This window comes from Botrytis cinerea, chromosome 8, assembly GCF_000143535.2.
Source record: "Botrytis cinerea B05.10 chromosome 8, complete sequence".
Lineage (NCBI taxonomy): Eukaryota > Fungi > Ascomycota > Leotiomycetes > Helotiales > Sclerotiniaceae > Botrytis > Botrytis cinerea.
The window spans coordinates 2,425,196-2,443,185 of record NC_037317.1 but is presented as its reverse complement, the minus strand read 5'-3'; the positions used below and the strand labels follow the sequence as shown (position 1 = coordinate 2,443,185).

At 42.9% G+C, this 17,990-nt stretch overlaps 3 protein-coding genes across 3 annotated transcripts; 1 reads left to right on the top strand and 2 right to left on the bottom strand.

Moving 5' to 3' along the window:
* Window positions 1-3: 3 nt before the first annotated feature.
* Window positions 4-5,708, top strand: Bchfm1. Its single transcript, XM_024694788.1, has 3 exons — window positions 4-956; window positions 1,017-1,959; window positions 2,016-5,708. The coding sequence occupies exons 1-3, from the start codon at window positions 71-73 to the stop codon at window positions 5,554-5,556; spliced, it is 5,370 nt and encodes a 1,789-aa protein (XP_024550581.1). The 5' UTR covers window positions 4-70; the 3' UTR covers window positions 5,557-5,708.
* Window positions 5,709-5,808: 100 nt separating this feature from the next.
* Window positions 5,809-12,112, bottom strand: Bcdnf3. Its single transcript, XM_024694787.1, has 2 exons — window positions 7,173-12,112; window positions 5,809-7,045 (listed from the first exon to the last, which is right to left on the bottom strand). Exons 1-2 carry the CDS (start codon window positions 11,525-11,527, stop codon window positions 6,292-6,294), a joined length of 5,109 nt encoding a protein of 1,702 aa, XP_024550580.1. The 5' UTR covers window positions 11,528-12,112; the 3' UTR covers window positions 5,809-6,291.
* Window positions 12,113-13,052: 940 nt separating this feature from the next.
* Window positions 13,053-16,483, bottom strand: Bchox8. Its single transcript, XM_001550060.2, has 3 exons — window positions 15,470-16,483; window positions 15,206-15,414; window positions 13,053-15,151 (listed from the first exon to the last, which is right to left on the bottom strand). The coding sequence occupies exons 1-3, from the start codon at window positions 15,718-15,720 to the stop codon at window positions 13,863-13,865; spliced, it is 1,749 nt and encodes a 582-aa protein (XP_001550110.2). The 5' UTR covers window positions 15,721-16,483; the 3' UTR covers window positions 13,053-13,862.
* Window positions 16,484-17,990: the final 1,507 nt, after the last annotated feature.

The window sequence follows — 17,990 nt, the reverse complement described above, 5'->3', positions numbered from 1 at the left end:
CCTGAAAAGGGTCTCAGATTACCTACGAGCAATCAAGCAAAGTTTTGCTCCACATAGCGTGAAAGTCGTCATGGATAGAAGTTGGGATCCTCATCTTCAGAGAATTGCGAATGGTACAATTGGCAATACATCTGATGGTGTGCCTCATCATGGAGATGGAAAAGATGCAGGATTTTCCACAAACTTCTTCATAGGTAAGGACTCTCAACAGTTACCTCCAGGACCAGGATTCACCTTCGGACCATCTCCAATGCAGCATAATCAACAAGTATCTGGTCCATACGGTCAGGATGTGGATGTGCGAGGTCGTTATAACAACACAGGAGGACATAACCAATCTTCTGGATATCTGATGGCACCAAGAGAGGAACCGCCTACTGCGGGATTTACTTTTGCTCCGGCACCAAGGCAACCTGGGCAAAGGATGTCACCTCTTGGTCAAAATACAGATGTGCGAGCTTCGTATGATCTTCCGGTTCATGATCCACTCCAGGGGTACTTGAGTCGTCCTTCATTTGAGTTATCTCAACCTATGCAAAGACTCGCTCCACATTCTACTGCTGGTATTGGTAATGGGCAAGGCCGCTTATCTCTCCCTAGATTTTCTTCTCATGTTGGCGGTCAAGCACAATCCAAGGCTCGTGAACGAAAAGAACCTAGGGTTCTGACCAGTACAGATGATCACTTCAAACAGCAGATCTTGCAGGATATCGAGCTGAAACCCAAGCCGAGAAATATACCAGCACGTCTTTCGAATTCCGGTGTTGGTGAAGGGCAGAGTCCTCTAACTCAGCTTGCCAACAATATGATCTCGCAGACATCAATGCTGATGCCTCGAGCTTTGGGACTGAGTCCTTCGAAGCAGAACATTTTTCAGAGTCAATTGGAGAGACCGCTGCAGTTTCAGCAAAAGAACCAACAGGTTTCTACACCACCGTCTACTAGAATGGACTTGGGTATGGCATTTATCATTTATTCCTTGAATTCATATGAACTAAGTCGGCTAATTATTTTAGGTGCCTTCGCCTATAAACCTCCTGAACGAATGAATACAACCTTAAATTCTTCTCCTTTGCAACTTCCAGTGTCGAGTCCTAGTGCTAGAGTTAGTTCACGTCGAAATTCGAATCGACGTTTACCTCCACACAATACAAAAGAAACAGGGCAGGGTTTCGAACACCAGTATACGGCTCCACATACACCTCATAATCAGGCTTCACCCAGTAACAGATATGCTCTATCATCGACAGCCTCTCAAGCACAGGAGATGGGCCGTGGTGTAGAGACTTTCGGTTTCTCGCCCGCTAAGACATATCCTGGTAGTGTTGGACAATTTAAGAATGACCATCAGATTATCCCTTTTGGGAATGGCCCGCCAAAGGCACATGGAATTCAGCTGGTATCCCCTCACGAACTTCCAGATCGATTTCGTCAAGTATTTCCGTACGAACTTTTCAATGCTGTACAGTCCAAATGTTTTGCACAAATCTATAAGACCAATAATAACATTGTTATCTCTGCTCCTACTGGAAGTGGTAAAACGGCTCTTCTAGAACTTGCCATTTGTAAGCTAGTCGAAAGCTATGGTTCAGGACAGTTCAAGATCGTTTATCAAGCACCGATTAAATCTCTCTGTTCGGAACGTATGAGGGATTGGACCAAGAAGTTTAGTCATTTGAATTTACCTGTTGCGGAACTTACTGGTGATACTAGCAATGCCGAAATGAGTCGAGTAGGGAACGCATCGATCATCATTACCACACCTGAGAAATGGGATAGTATTACGCGAAAATGGACAGATTATCAAAAGCTTTTGCAGTTGGTGAAGCTTTTCTTGATTGATGAGGTCCATATCCTTAAGGATGCGAGAGGAGCTACTCTTGAAGCTGTAGTTTCTCGGATGCATTCTATCGGCGCTAGTGTTCGGTTTGTTGCTTTGAGTGCTACTGTTCCTAATGCGTAAGTAATACCTATTGCTGGAGCATTTGACGTAGACTAATATATACGTACTTTAGACATGATATTGCCACTTGGCTTGGAAGAGATTCAAGTAGTCGACAATTACCTGCTCATCGAGAAACATTCGGCGAAGAATTCAGACCTGTCAAGTTACAGAAACATGTGCATGGATACGAGAGCCGTGCAAATGACTTTGCTTTTGAGAAAATCCTTGATGGCAAGTTACCGGCTTTAATTCAGAAATATTCTTGTAAGAAGCCTATTATGATCTTTTGTTTCACTAGAAAATCGTGTGAAGTTACAGCAACTATTCTTGCGGAACATTGGACTCGACAAAGGGTTGTCGACCGCGCTTGGCCAACTCCAACTACCAGAACAGTTGTAGGAAGTAAAGATCTACAAGAGTTGGTTGGATGTGGTGTCGCTTATCATCATGCAGGCCTTGATGCGCAGGATAGATGTGCTATTGAGACAGCATATCTGAAAGGAGATATTAGTGTAATCTGTTGTACCTCGACATTAGCTGTTGGAGTCAATCTACCTTGTCATCTTGTGGTTCTGAAGGGTACAGTTTGCTTTCAAGATAGTGGTCTTGTCGAATATTCTGACCTCGAGGTTATGCAAATGTTAGGTCGTGCTGGAAGACCTCAATTTGACGATAGTGCTATTGCAATTATCATGACTCGAATGGATAAGGCAGATCGATACAAAAAGATGATTTCCGGTCAGGATATCTTGGAGAGTACGCTACACTTGAACCTCATTGAACATCTCAACTCAGAAATCGGACTTCGTACCATCAAGACTGCTTACGAAGCCAAAGTTTGGTTAGGAGGGACATTTTTGAGTGTTAGGATGAGACAGAATCCTAAGTATTACAAGTTTTCTGGGGTTGCTCCTAGTAGAGATGCCGACGAACAACTCGAATTGGTGTGCGAGAGAGATATCAAACTTCTTCAAGAATACGAGCTAGTCACAAAAGAGGAAAATTTCTCGTGCACAGATTATGGTGCTGCTATGAGCCGATACATGGTCCAGTTCGAGACGATGAAATTATTATTGAGTATTCCTCGTCATTCGAAGACGGAAGTAATCTTGAATACCATATGCCAAGCAGCAGAATTCAAAGACCTCCGAATGAAACCAAATGAACGATCAAGTCTTCGAGAATTTAACAAATCTCCCATGATGAAGTTTCCAATCAAGGAGAACATATCAACAACAGGTCATAAAATCTTTCTCATGATTCAAGTACAGCTTGGTGGCATTGAACCATTAACAAATAACGACTTTCGAGTTATCAGTCGACAGTTCGCAATGGAGACTAATATCATACTGGAACGATTTCAACGCTTGATTCGATGCGTTATTGATTGTAAAGCTGTGGATTGTGATTCGATCTCTGTACGCTGTGCTCTTGATCTTTCTAGGAGTGTTGCAGCGAATTACTGGGAAAACTCATCTTTACAGTTGAGGCAAGTTCCCCAAATAGGACCAGCATCTCTACGTAAATTAGCTGGGAATAACGTCAATACTATAGAGAAGCTTTCTGGGCTTGATACAGCAGGGGTTGAGAGAGTTATGGGCAAAAATCCTCCATTTGGGAAAAAGATGAAGGACATTTTGATTGAGTTCCCTCAATTGACTCTCACAGCTCAAATTGTTGGAAGAGCTTTTTCAAAACAGGGAGAGCAACCAAAGGTTAAAGTCAATGCCGTACTTGGTTATTCAAATCCCAAAATACCCAACTGGTCGGGTAGAATACCTTCAATTACCTTCATAGCCGAAACATCCTCTGGCACTTTGGTATTTTTCTGGCGTATGAACATCAAAAAATTGTCGAATGGTGGCTCTAAACAAGAGTTTACTGTTGAGCTTTCGTCACCAGATGACGAGATCAAGTGTTGGCTTGCGTGCGATGAGATTGTTGGCACTCTAAAATCTTGTGTTTTACAGCACCACGTTCCCGCATCTGAGTTTCCTCCTCCGAAAGCTATGATTGAACGACCGAGCATAAAGAGATCAAAGGCTCAAGAGCTGGGAATTTGTGATGAATTCGATGATGGTATTGATGAAGATGCTATGCTCGCAGTAGCCAAGCAAATTGAAGGTGGACGTCGAGCTTCTAGTGATTATGGTTCGGATGCTTTCATTGATATTGATACAGTTGGTCTAGACAATTCTAAAGAGAATAAGAAATTCAATGAAGAAGTCGTTGAATTAGAGCCCGTGAAGATGGAAAATGGGAAATGGGCTTGTAATCATCATTGTCGTGATGGAAATACTTTGAAAAATGGTCAAATCTGTAAGCATAGGTGTTGTAGGGAGGGTTTGGATAAACCTAGAAAGGTTACGAGAAAGAAGTCTTCCACAGGAATTACCGGAGATCAAGGTTCGAAGATTGATGATAATATTAAGGGAAGTGTGACCAAGCCCAGCATGAGTAATCCTCAACCTCCCGGTACGAAACAGCTCTCGAAATTGACCAAGAAACCTAAGCTTATGCAATCATCGGGTCCAAGTTCGGATCAAGACATTGTTGAAGTAGTCGACCTTTCGAGAACTTTGCTTCCAGTAACATATCCCGACGTCGCTCCAAGAGATTATCGTAAATTGCATAATTTGCATACAAGTATTCAAAAAGATACATCTGTTCGACTTCCGAAAGGCCAGCCCAGATTCTCTTATGCAAGTGGAAAAATGCCAAATTTTTCATTCATGTATAATGATGGCTCTAAGAATGATGAAAAAGATGAACCGGAACATTTTGATTCTGATGAGTATGAATTCCCTTCCCCTTCTGCTCTTTTAAGCAGTGAAAAGCAAGCGTCCAAAGGTGTCTCTATTTCTGCAACTCAGTTACCACCACCAGCTATGAGTGTGGACATCTCTAGGCAAGATGGAAATGAGCAACAAGCTCATTCTGACGACCCGTTTGAAGATTCATTTGGTAGTCTCGAAGCTGCGATGATAGGTTTAGATGATTCCATCAATCTTCGAACTGGCCCCGCTGCCCCTAATGCCCCAGCTACTCCCAAACTCAATACAAGCTTCGCTAATAATGTGTTTGACTTTGCGGCATTCAATTCTGAGGAAGTCAATGAACAACAATTCTCTAGTCCATTAATGAATCAGATTCAAAGAAAACACCAAGAAGGAGAGATGGATGAGATGGATATTGGTATGCCATCTATAAAGCGTCAGCAATCAAGTCCTTGGATGAAAGATTTTCAAAACGGTGATGTGATGGGATATGATCAGTGGGGTGAAAATGAGAACGAAGGTTATGATGGTCCGGTATTACCTCAGATGAAAAGAAGAAAAATTGATGGAGGAGATGAGGATGGGGATCGTGGCGGTATGGAAAGCATTGGAAAAGATCCGGAGGACGCTTTAAAATCTACCAGTGGAAGTAGTGCACCAGCATGGGCCAATAAGACGGGTTCTGGAATTATGGGATCGGATATAGGGAATGGTGGAGATGATGAGCAGAAAGGGAATCTGAAAGCCAATGTCCGTCAAGAACCGGCTTGGGTGGGTGAGATGGATCCGGATTTTATTGATATGTTTAGGGGATATGTTGATTTTGTTGATTGATTGAAGAGTTGCATTATCATTAAGGATGGACATATGGATTGAAGATAATTCGATGGGTTATATGAGGGGATGAATAGCTGGGCATATTTGGGAGAAGCATATGAATGGAACTACCTATCGCTATATTGCTGGACGAATTGAAGATAAAAGCAAATAAGCTAGAGCTGTGTTGGCTGAGATGTTATTTTTAGCACTACTTGCAATAAGGTATTGTTAGCACTTACATATAAAAAATAAAAACGATATCATCAGTGTCCATCTATTGGAATTGATATACCACTCTTGAGAACCAAATGTAAATTTGATTTGGGAAGTTTCCCTCTGTGTCTCTTAATCTATCTCAGCCAACGCTTTTCTTTCTCTCTCTGCTTCTTCTTCTTCTTCTTCTTCTTCTTCTTCTTCTTCTTCTTCTTCTTCTTCGCCTCAAACTATACCCAAAACTTCAAATACCAGTAGCAAGTAGCTGCAAGAAAAGAAAAACAATTTCTCAATTAGTATCCAATACAAAGATACAGATACAAGGACAAATACAAATCGAAACCAAAGCTCATTGCTTAGTGCTTATGCTAATGCTTAATGCGCAACGCTTGATTCTTACCCAGAACCAGAACCAGAACCAAAAACGGCACAAACCCACCCATCCTAGAATAAAAACTCCCATATCGAAACAATCATCTCGGCTCTTTTCGCAATCGTGTATACATTTCTCGTTTATCCCTTCATCACTTCATGCTTTCATCCCTTCATTCCTGGATAACTAAAACTAAATACTCTCCTTTTAGTTCCTTTGATAATACCATTTACGCCCGACATATCAGTTGGGCTTATAGGACTCGCTATGGCATGTTCGTGTCCGCGTCCATGTCCATGGCCGATCTCATCATCGTAATCCTCTATACTTGCACCCGCCCCAACACCACCGCTAACACCGGCGTCAGCTAAACTTCCCTTCCTCATTCTCAAATGCGTAGATGTTCTCGCTACCCCTGTACCACTACTCATCGGTCTTTCTCTTTCTTTCTCCTGCTCCCCCGCTCGCCCCTCAGAATGCATAATCCTAGGCCTCTCAAGTAATTCCGCAATTTCTCTTTCCCCCTCATCCTGCTCCTCCCCATTACCCCTCTTCCCACCCCCACCCACCTCCACATCCACACCTCCATCCTCTCCCCTGACCACCCCTTCCAATCTCCTCCACACTTCTGCGTCTTTCTCCAACTCCTGCCACGCCTCAATATCATTCCCCCAAAAAGTCTTCCTCACACTACTCACTCCCACCTCCAACACCGTCACCGCTGCCAAAATAACAATCAACGTACACCACCACAGCGGATTGCGACCGAATTGATAGATGAACCCATCGCGAACATTGTAAGTGAGTGATTTGGGAGAATAGAGGGCAGAGAGGAGGAGATTCCAGAGGAACCAACCGCCTATGCTGAGAATGAGACCGATGGCTGTGATGTAGGTTTTGCTGTGCATTTCTAGGATACTGTGGGGGTGGGATGTTAGTACGGGGTTGTGGGTGGGCGGAAAGAGGCGTGGAGATGGAAATAAAATTGGAAGTCAAAGTGAGAACGAAATTGGAAAAGGAAGAGAAAGGACGTCCAAATACTCACAGAAGTTTCGAAACGATAATAATCACTGCCGCCGTGAAACACAAATCTCCCAACGAATACAAAGTATTATCATCAGTAAACCTTGATTCACCAAAAAGCCCATACGCCAAAAAGAAGGTGATGATCATTTCGCTTGCCGCCATGAAAGTCCAACCAAAATATTTCTTCAAATTAAACGCTTCATCACGTTGTCCATACGTGTACAGTTCGGGAACGGCAAGAAGCGTTGTAGCCGAAAGATCCTGATCGAACACTCCGAGGAAAATAACACATAGCGATGTGAAGAGTGTATTGAAGACAGTCAGAGAAGCAGATTCAAAGAGCGAGGTTCCGGAATAACCGTTCCATTTTTGATAGATGGCTTGAATCATGTAGAACAGGAATTCCTTCCAAAAGGTCGCCAAGATATACTTTCCCGTGCGCACGTAATTCCAATGGCCATGAACGAACAAGAGACGTTGCAGAAATCGGAATTGCGCAATCGAGTAGTCGGATATACGAGCTGCTTGAAGACCTTCCTTGCCGCTGATACCAATTCCCACGTGGGCTTCTTGAATCATGGCGATATCGTTTGCGCCGTCGCCAATGGCTAGGGTGATGGATTTATTGACTTTGGTTCGGATTTCCTTTACTAGTGATGCTTTTTGACTGGGACTTGCTCGACAACAAATGACTGAATCGGCTTGGACGACGAGATCGAAGAATAGTAGGGAAAGTGTTTGGTTTGCATCAATATCCGAAAGAGTTTGTCCGTCCACGACGATAACTGAGTGAGCGACATTTCCATTATTGATATCAACCAATGTTGTAGCCATTCGCTGCTCAACTTCGCCAGTCGTTCGATCCAAGATGACGACTTCCGAATAATGTTTAGCAATCCTCGCAGAGTGCGCAATATTAATAGCCGTCTCTCGCTTATCACCCGTGAGCATCCAAATCTTAATATTCGCTCTCCTCAATTTGTCCACCGTTTCCGGAACACCTTTTTGAAGTTTATCCTCAATAGCGGTAGCTCCTGCAAGATCAAAATCTTGTTCTATCATCTCTCCTGCATTTTCAATCATGTTTTGACGATCTACTAGACTCGTTGTGGCATCCAAGTATATCTTCTTCCATCCAGTATATTCTTGTTCCTCTAAGAATCTATAGCCAAATAATAGAGTTCGAAGCCCCTCACCAGCGAAATCATCAATATGTTGAAAGCAACGTTCGAAAACAGCAGCATCATCCAAAACTAATGCTTCATCAACAAACTCATCAAAATATTCAGTTTGCATAGAAGTTCTGACATCCGATGAAGCGAAAGAAGATCGACCCATAGCCATTGAAGTCCTTGGAGTTCTATAAGCATCAGCCGCTCCATCCAAATCCGGCAATTCAACATCACTTTCCCTTTCCCTCAACCAAGAATCAAGCTCATCTCGTATAGGTTGTAATCGAGTACTGGCCATACTTGGTCTTCCACCCCCAATACTCTTTCGACTTCGACTCAAACTTGATCGTGGTAGATTCACACTAGGCCGACTATAACTCGTCCTGGGACTACTTTCACTCATTCTCCGTAGTGCTTCTTCGGCTTCTAAACTCTTTCTTACACTTGATCTTCTCTGTACCTCTGAAGCTTTCTGCATGGCTAATGGCGCGAGTTTCAAACGTGGAAGAATAGAAGAATCTGCACCTTTACAAAAGATACAAATTCTCCCATTAGGAAAACGAACAATAATCGACATTCGCTTTCGCTTACTCGAAAACTCAATCACATCAAGAACTTCATAAGTTTCCGTAACATCCTCTGATTCGCTCGGAATGGTCAAAGTAATGGAGCGAGCAGGTCTATCTATAACCAAATATCCAAGTTCTTGAGCTGCTTGTACCAAAGCCAATTCATCTGGAGATGCAGCCTGAAATTCAATATGCCCATCTTCTCGAACTTCTGGGAGACATGTATGACAAAGCGCAATGGACAAGAGGAAGAATTTAGCCTTTTTAGTAAAAATACCATGAGGTTTACTTTGCATGTATCGAATCATTTCCTCGGTTCGAAATTCAGGTTGAATGCGATTAGGCTGTGCTGATGATCTCCAGAGAGACTCTGATCTCCTAGGAATATCGGTGGTTGGGCTGTTCAATCTATCATCCCCTACATGAGACTGACGTGTTCGTTTCCTCGAAAAGTGTTTAGAGACTCCTTTGCCTTTGTTTTTTGACTTCATTTTGACTTCCTTACTTGCATCCGACTCCAGTTTGGCTGCTTCCCGAACTAAATCAAAATCGTGAAGCCAAGCATATCCAGCAACACTGAGCTTTCGAAAACGCATAACATTATCGGTCAATGTACCCGTCTTGTCGGAAAATACATAACTAATCTGACCCAAATTCTCGAGAATTGTAGATGTATTTGAAACCATTGGAGTATTCGATACGGGATCATACATCTCAACATCATGCATAAGAAGTAGTTGTCCAACCTTGATGATCTCCAAACTAACATATAACGAGAGTGGAATCAATGTATTGAAGAGGATAATAAATGCAACAATGGAGTAGCTGAATTTGAAATGCGCTCCTGTCAAATACCAAGAATTATTCTCGACATTCTTGGACCATACTTGATATGCGATGGTACAAAACAAAGCAAGGATAATGACAAATATAACAAGAATAATGACAATATTATTTGCAATCTTCTGCATCTCGGGTGATTTCGTTCGAGGATTTTTATTGGCGTTCATTCTGATTTTGCACTCTTCGCCCGTGTTGAGTATCATGCCAATGGCGTTAGGTGTATTCCTCAAGATGCTTCCTCGGAAGACAATCTCATTGGTTGTAAGTGGTAAGGTCTCGCCATCAATAGTGACTCTTCCATCAAAATTATACAAATCCAGATTAGGATCTTCAATCACAACGTGAGCTCGACAATCAACCAACTTCTCCACAGTTGAGCATTTCTTCACCAAAGGAACCGGAGGTGATTTCGTCTTTAAATTTGTCTCACCATCCAATGCCATAGTTTCGATAAAAGCGATATTGTTAGGCCCATCTGCATGTAAAAGGAGAATATCTGCCGGTACCGCTTCGTCCCGTTCAAGCTTTATAATATCGCCGACTTTGAGATTTTTCCACTTCAACGTTGCCCAATGTCTTGGTCCTGAAGCAGTTGCTTCAATGTCGATCTCATGTACCGTTTCGGGAGAATCAATGCCCAAGCCCTTCTTGACCCTCTTTGATCGTGGACCTTTAGATCCGATGTGAGATTTCTCATTGATGTCTAGTGGTGTATATGCGTTCAAGACCAATGTTTGATTGTTATTTTCAACTTGATCCAACTTGTAGCGACGAACATCATCATATCCCTCCTTAGCCATACTGATCATCACGAAAACTAAAAGTGGAGCAATTGTGGTATAGCTTCCCGTAGGTGAAAGTCCAGGAACCATTTGAAGAATAGAAACAAGTAAAAAGTACGCATTTGCCAGCTTTGAAAACTGGAAGAAAAGTTGTCGGGGCACAAAATTCCATATTGTATATCGACTAGAGCGAATAGTATTGCCGATGTATGCAACTCCAGTCCTCTCATCGATTAGCGGGGTACCGCGCGGACGAGCAGCATCTAAATCAAGATGTCGTCCATCTTTCGAAGGAGGTATTTCCCTTTGTCTAAGAATGTCCTTCAATATCTTCTCTCTCCAAAGCCATTGTGATTTCTTCTTCGCCCTTCGGATAATCGAGTCGTCTCCCTTGACCTTGCGTACAAAGCGATCATAATTTGGTAAATCCCTCGTCCCAAAAGCCTTTTTATCCTTGTATTTGGAAGTTCTACTCGAGCTCGTAGGCTGGGTACTCACACTTGGTGTCTCTTCAATCTCATCATGTACTGGACATACCGCCACCGAAGTTTGCGTCTTCTTCCCACCATTCTGTGAAGGTTCCGCTTCCACAAGTTCGATATTATCTGGCTCGGGTTCCGAATTGTTCAATCCACGCGCAAACAAAGTCCGCCTCAATGAGTATCCTCTGTCCCTCGTCCTCGGCGAAATTGGCGATATCCCCAAAACCCTCCTCCCCTGCCCCGACGTTGTTGCTCTGCCATCTGCAGCTGTTTCGGTCCCCGCTGCCCTGGTATCGATACTTAAATTCGGAGGCGTAGGTCTTTGACTGAAAGATTCGACAAAACCTCCTCGATCTCGATCTCGATCTCGTTCCACATCCACCGAGAAGCGCACTCGGTGGTTCTCTTTATTTGTCGCAAGAGGTGCGGGGTCCATTGTCGCAGGCGGGGCATTCGAATCGTCCGATGAGGTTAATTCATCGCAAGACGATGGACTCGTACTTCTTGTCCCAATGTCACCAGCCATGGTTCTAATTTATCTGTTGTCCCTCATCAATGCCAATATGTTATGAGAACTGGCCCAGTTTCCTTCTTCAATTCGAATCAATTTATACTCCGCCTCTCCAGCCACCGGACAACAAGTGCCCTAAAGTTACCAAGAATAAAAGGTATAAATCAAGTGTAACCGCAACTGCAATGAAGAATAACTTTGTGGAGCCTGTGCGAAGCAATCTGTATCTGCGAAGTACCTAGCCTGGGTATGTAGTTTTGTTTGCGAAACCTTATGGAGGAAAGCCCAAGCTCTAGATTGAATAAACAAAACAACAAATAACAATAACAACAAGAAATATTGATTGAGAGAAAAGAGAAAAAACGAATGGTGTCAAGGGACAACTGTTCGAACCAGTATACACTGCTACCTGCTTCAAACACTGGTTGGTGTTTCCAATGCCAATGCAATGTCTGGTGAGCTTTAGGTGATAGATAATAATGTGAATTGGATTGTCCTGCGTAGATACGTAGTTGGTCAATTCTTCCGCCAATTCTAGCCCTTGGACCTTGAGCCCGTTTTCGATTTGTTTTGTTTTGTTTTGTTTTGTTTTGTTTCGTCATTGCTGATTGTTACTTCGTAGATCTTTTGGTGGTATCTGATATCTGGTATCTTACTACTTATCTTCCACCACCGACATACCGGATGGTACGTATCTATGCAATGGTAATGTAGCATGCGTAGTATACAGTATGTGTGTATGTATGTATGTATGTATGTATGTATGTACATGCCACTTCCCCTGCAGAATCTATGATGAGAGAGTAGAGGCTCAGCTGCATATTCAGCTAAAAGTGTGTGATACACTAATAAGTATATACTCACACATCATCGTATAACATCAATTGTTGTCACATTCGATGTGAATTTATAATCAACGACTCAAATCATAGATGGTATCTATCCGATCCATATTCTAATACTCTAACACTTTGATATATACACACATATATATGCTTATTAAACGATTTGTTTATTCGCCTACCGATACATCTAGCTATACATCTAGCTACATATCCACCTGCTTACTTACCTTCCTATCTACTACACACCCAACTAATAAACAGTACATCTTTACCCATATCATTCATCCATCCATCCATCCATCCATTCTCTTCAATATTGAGTTGTACTCTTACCACTTCTCTACTTCTCTACTTCTCTACTTCTCTACTTCTCTACTTCTCTACTTCTCTACTTCTCTACTCACCTATTCACCTACTCACCTACTCATCCACCCACCTCCTACCAGATCCATCTAGCACACACATCCATCCATCCATCCATCCAAACACCCAAACACTCCCAAGTAATCAAAACCCCAAGCTGAATAAATCCTTTCTCCAAATTCCATAACTAGGTAATACATGATCTAGAACAGTCAATAGTCGATATAAAGATCAAAACTCAATATTCAACTAACAAAATACACCTCAGACATATCACATCACACAAATCTCACACATCAATCACAAAAACATCCATCACAAACTCACACAAATACACACTTCCCATATGAATATTAATTATATGCACATTTTTTTAACTTTACTACTCAAGCTCAAAAAAGAACAAGACAAAAAAACGAAGAAGAAAAAAACGATTTTACAAAATAGATTTTTCCACTATTAAGCCCACCATGATTCATCAATCCATTGCTTTACGCACATGTGCGCCAGCCAGCAAAATAAAATAAAATACCAAAAGCAAAATGTGTAAAACCCCCCCACCATGTTATTGTTTCCAGATTCAAATATCGCACGCTTTCCCCTAAAGCTTTCCACCTGTCCATTTATATCTTCAATCCAACTACCACACAAAATCTCCATAAGAGAGTTAAGTAAAAACAGTCAAGATGAATCTGATTAACAGACATCAAGTTCAAGAGAGAATGCGCAAGAGCAAAGATATCAATGAGAAAACGATCGCTGTACCAGACAGGCATGATAGAATTGGGTAAAGTCGTCATGCAAGTCGTGGCGTAAAAAGACAGAAGGAAATTTGGGAATATGAAATCAAGACTATGCTACAATGCCCCAAAAAGCAAGTGCAAGTCGAGAGAAGAATCGACATGAAATACCCAAAAATTGAGACGGCCGTTGACACCTCCCCCTTTCCGTGCAAAATGAAAATCAACCCAACGCCACCCCCGAATATCGCCCCCAAACAATCTCTAAGCAAAAAAAAAACTTCCTGAAATGCAGAAATTGATCATCTCAACATCTGTAATTTCAAACTCATTTCCAACAAAGGTCCAGAGTGGCCCTTTTAAGCTCTTGACCAGTTCCAAAGTTCAAAAAGTTGATCTAATCTACTGAGGCATATGCTCAGGCGAGAGACCATCATGATCAACAGGGAATTGAACAAGATTACTCATGTCCATATCCGCCGCAGATTGTTCACCAAAAGCTGGAGAATGAGGATGCATAGGGATATTAAGGGTGTGCTTCTGATACATCTCATTAAGTCCGGTACCATCATCGGAGATGGCCGAATCATTATGCATACTGTAAACATCAGCGGAAGCACTTCGGTGCATCATTGACATTGGTGGAGATTGATCAACAATTGCTGGGTCTCCGTGACTCATGAAAGATAGAGGAGAAACGGATGGAGGAACAAGCGAAGAAGGATCGGGCGACAGGTAAGGCATCGAGTATGGCGCAAAGTTCGAAGCTGGCATTGAAGATGATGTTGGCATTGGTCCTGTCATAGGTCCATTATCATTTTGGTGAGGGAAAAAGCCAGGGCTGGCATAATCCGATGGCGAAGTTGTTGTTGCTGCTGACATAGGATATTGTCTGAAATCCATTCCGTAACCTGACGAGGTATCAATCCGTAGATTAGGTCCAAGAGGTCCAAGGTTATTTGGCTGTTGGGGAATAGGAGCAAAGATATTGGGGTTTCCATGTTGGTGTTGTTGATGTTGGTTTTCACCAGGGTGTTGAATGAGGAATGATGGCATTGGGTTGTTGAACATGGAGAAATCGACGGCCATTGGAACGGATCGACTTCTCTGTCTTCTGTGACCAGGTCCGCGCGCACTTGGATGAACACCAATACCCCATTGAGATTCTTGAAACATACCAACATGCGCTTGCGCATTGAAGTTTGGCTGAGAAGACGGACGGAGACCAGTTGGAGATGCAGGTGCTGAGATAGATAATGGTTGTTGGTGTGTGAATGGGTTATCGCGTGTGATGAAAGACTCAAGGGAAACAAGCTTGGCTAATTGACCACTGAGAACCTTAGGGTGACCACCTAAATGATGAACCATGACTTGAGATGCTTGCTGGTCTTCTGTAAAATCACCACATTGGTAAAATCCACCGGATCCCGAAGAGTCCATGAAAAAGTTTGGCGCACGAATAAGCTCAACAACTAATCCACCAGGTCGCGACTCATTATCTCCATTTTCCAGGTAGATATTTTTGATTGACGAAAATGGATACTCAATTTTGTAACCAGCTTGGTCGTTGTTGATGTAGTAAGTCATTGTTGACTTATCCGGCGAGTAAAAGATGATGAGGTCCATGGCATTCTGACCAATTCGTCTCCATGATCCAATACTCAGTGATCTACACGAAAGATGATGAATCACTATTCAATGTCAGCATGAGATCACAACATGAAGAGATCTGTAGTTCAACCTACCAACTTTGCCTTGAGGGCCGTGATCACCACCCATAAGCATGTTGCCACTGCCATAAGGCATAAGTCCACCTCGGCCCAAGAAGTTACCACCCAATGACTTTCCCGATTCCATCTCCTGAATCGCGAGGTATTGGCGCATAGTTTCTGGAATTTCACAAGTCTCTCCAGTCTCAATACTCTTCTTTGCCATGAGCTTGATCTTTGCACGTCTGCGAAAGGTGATTAGACTATGCGATGTTCATCTAGTATATGAAAATAACTGACCTGTTTTGGAACCAGATTTGAACAGAACGTTCAGTCATGGTGATATCTTCCGCGATTCTCTCTCTAACTGTGGCTGTAGGCGTTGGGTTTTTGTTGAATTCCATTTCCAAAGTGACCAATTGATCTTGTGTAGCTCTCTGTCTCTTCTGGTTCTTTTGTTGTTGTGTTAATGTGCTCTTGCGCGGAGGTCTGCGGGAAGCCGAACTGCTACCAGCCGAGTTCGACGCGGTAGGAGAGGGCGTCGAGAGCATTTTGAGGGCATCTTCTTGCGACATGTCCGACATCTTTCTTAAGTTGTTAGGACCGTAGTCAATTACTTTCGTCTGTTCCTAATAGTTCAATCTTCCTCCAATGTGTTTGTATGTAGTGTAGTGTACGACAAGCGATTGTCTTTGTCTTTGGTTGCACGAGTCTCTGTGATCGTCGAGATGCTATGTGCTTTGTATGCGCAGGATGTTTTTCTGGGTCGAACCTAAGTGAGAATAGATAAAAGGGTCTTTTAGTAGATCCAAACTTCTGGCAAGAGGGATATCTTTCAAAACAAATGCTTCGCTGAATCTTGCAGGAAAAAGTGAAATGTATTGTGTAGATGTTGATAGATTCTCAAGAGATTCGTAAACGAAGCGTCGTAGGGTGTGAAGAAAGAGTGTTAAAGGGCCAAGATGACTCTTCGTTGACTTTGTGGTTGAATGTAAAGACTGGAAGGGTGCAGTTTGAATCGAAGGAGTGTTCAAGCCAGCAACGACTTTATTCTTTCTCTACAGAACAGTTGTGAAGAGGTAGAATGTAAATGTGAATTTGATAACTGAGAATCCGAAGGAGTGTAATGGACCCGAAGAATCCGATTAAAAGAAAGACAAGAGGGAAAGGGGAGGAAAATCACAAGGGGGGTGAAAAGAGTTTTGATAGAAGAGACGATGATGAAGTTGTTTTAAGAGAAAGGAAGATTCCACGATAGTAAAAGGGAATAAGACAAAAAAGAGGGAATGGGAAGGGGAAAAAGGCGAGCGGATCGGAGGTGTGGGTATAGTGAATAATAAATTTTAGCGTGCTGGCGTGGTAGCGTGGGAGTGTGGTAGTGTGGTTTATGTGGTAGCGTTCGAATCGTCACCCACTGCTCGAGTTTCGTCGATTGTGACTGGCTCAACTGGAGTCTGACCAGTTGAAATGCACTAAAATAGAGCTAATCCTTGAAACCATCCACCCATCCACACGCCCATAAGGGAGTGAACTTTCGAAGCAAGCCGAAGTCCACAAGCTACAAGCACGCAGACAAGCAGACAGAGAGGCCGGCAGGTCAGCACGCAAGAAGTTGAGAACGTGTAAGCATCTAGACAAAACAGGACAAAGATAAGCCGTGGCAGCAAGTACAGTGATTGCAATGGTAGACAAGAAAGACTCTAACCGACAATTAGTAGCATCTAGATACATGGATAGATACATTTGTGCTGCTAGCAGTCTTTCTTCACAACTATCCACTTCGGGTAATCTAGGCATGCTATTCACTCTCCCTCGAGAAATACTAATCACCAAGGTACGTAGGTATGATACTGTGCGTACTATAGGACGAGAGAGAATGCCTAGGTAAGTAAGAGAAAGCGAAAGAGAGTGAATGATTGGGAAATGCCACAATCACGCGCTCCTATTGACTCTCCATGTTGTCATTCTTTTCTCTTCTAGACCTCTCCGTCCATCTAAACCCACTCCTCCCTGAGAAGCACATCAACCCAACAACGCATATCATTGAATGAATTTGCCAGTCCATACAGCCAACGCATGTAGGTAGCTTCATGTAGTCCATTGGCACAGTGGATGAGTGGGGATGGGGGGGTGGTTCTCTCAAAAATAGCAATGCAGTAGTCTCAATCGACTACAGTTAGGTACCGCCCTTCTCCTTCTGCTATCCAATACTCTTTTTCCATCTACCCAACTACTTTCTCACGATCCATCTCCATACATGAACTGATGAATTAGTCTAATCTATCTGACAAACTGTTGGACTATTATTTACTGCATCGAGTAATGGGATGCCGGCACCCTTTGCGAATGGGAGTATGGCATTTTGTGCACGATCTAGAGCGAGCATCAGAATACCGAATCTTGCTCTTCCTCTCTATCCAGGATTTGATAACCTCGATCCCTTGATTGTTGTATTCCTTTCGAAAATCATACCTCCCCCCAAGATGCCTGTGCGTGGCCCAGCGGTTTAGTCACCTACACCAAAACCTACACCCATGCGAGCACGACCTGGATTGGAAAAAGATCCAAAAAGGGGGTAAAGAAGATCCATGCAAATTGATTAGCGTCCGCCATGTACTTTTATGTACGAGTACGCACGTATGTGAAATTTTATGTCCTATGTAAGCTATTCTTGCATTTTGTATGGCAAGAAAAACAATTCCAAGCTCCGCTGCTGCCATTGATGCACCACAGAGTACCTGGGTACTCCGTAGAGCGGTGCACTACTACCAATCCATACACCAATCGTCGCGTAGTGGCTCTCGTCATCCTGGTTTTGTTC

Coding starts and splice junctions, on each gene's coding strand:
- Bchox8 (XM_001550060.2), bottom strand. CDS start 15,720: ATGCTCTCGACGCCCTCTCCTACCGCGTCGAACTCGGCTGGTAGCAGT. Junction 15,415..15,469: donor CAAATCTGGTTCCAAAACAG/GTCAGTTATTTT, acceptor CACCTTTCGCAG/ACGTGCAAAGATCAAGCTCA. Junction 15,152..15,205: donor CGGCCCTCAAGGCAAAGTTG/GTAGGTTGAACT, acceptor GACATTGAATAG/TGATTCATCATCTTTCGTGT.
- Bchfm1 (XM_024694788.1), top strand. CDS start 71: ATGGATAGAAGTTGGGATCCTCATCTTCAGAGAATTGCGAATGGTACA. Junction 957..1,016: donor GTCTACTAGAATGGACTTGG/GTATGGCATTTA, acceptor TAATTATTTTAG/GTGCCTTCGCCTATAAACCT. Junction 1,960..2,015: donor AGTGCTACTGTTCCTAATGC/GTAAGTAATACC, acceptor TACGTACTTTAG/ACATGATATTGCCACTTGGC.
- Bcdnf3 (XM_024694787.1), bottom strand. CDS start 11,527: ATGGCTGGTGACATTGGGACAAGAAGTACGAGTCCATCGTCTTGCGAT. Junction 7,046..7,172: donor ATTATCGTTTCGAAACTTCT/GTGAGTATTTGG, acceptor CCACCCCCACAG/TATCCTAGAAATGCACAGCA.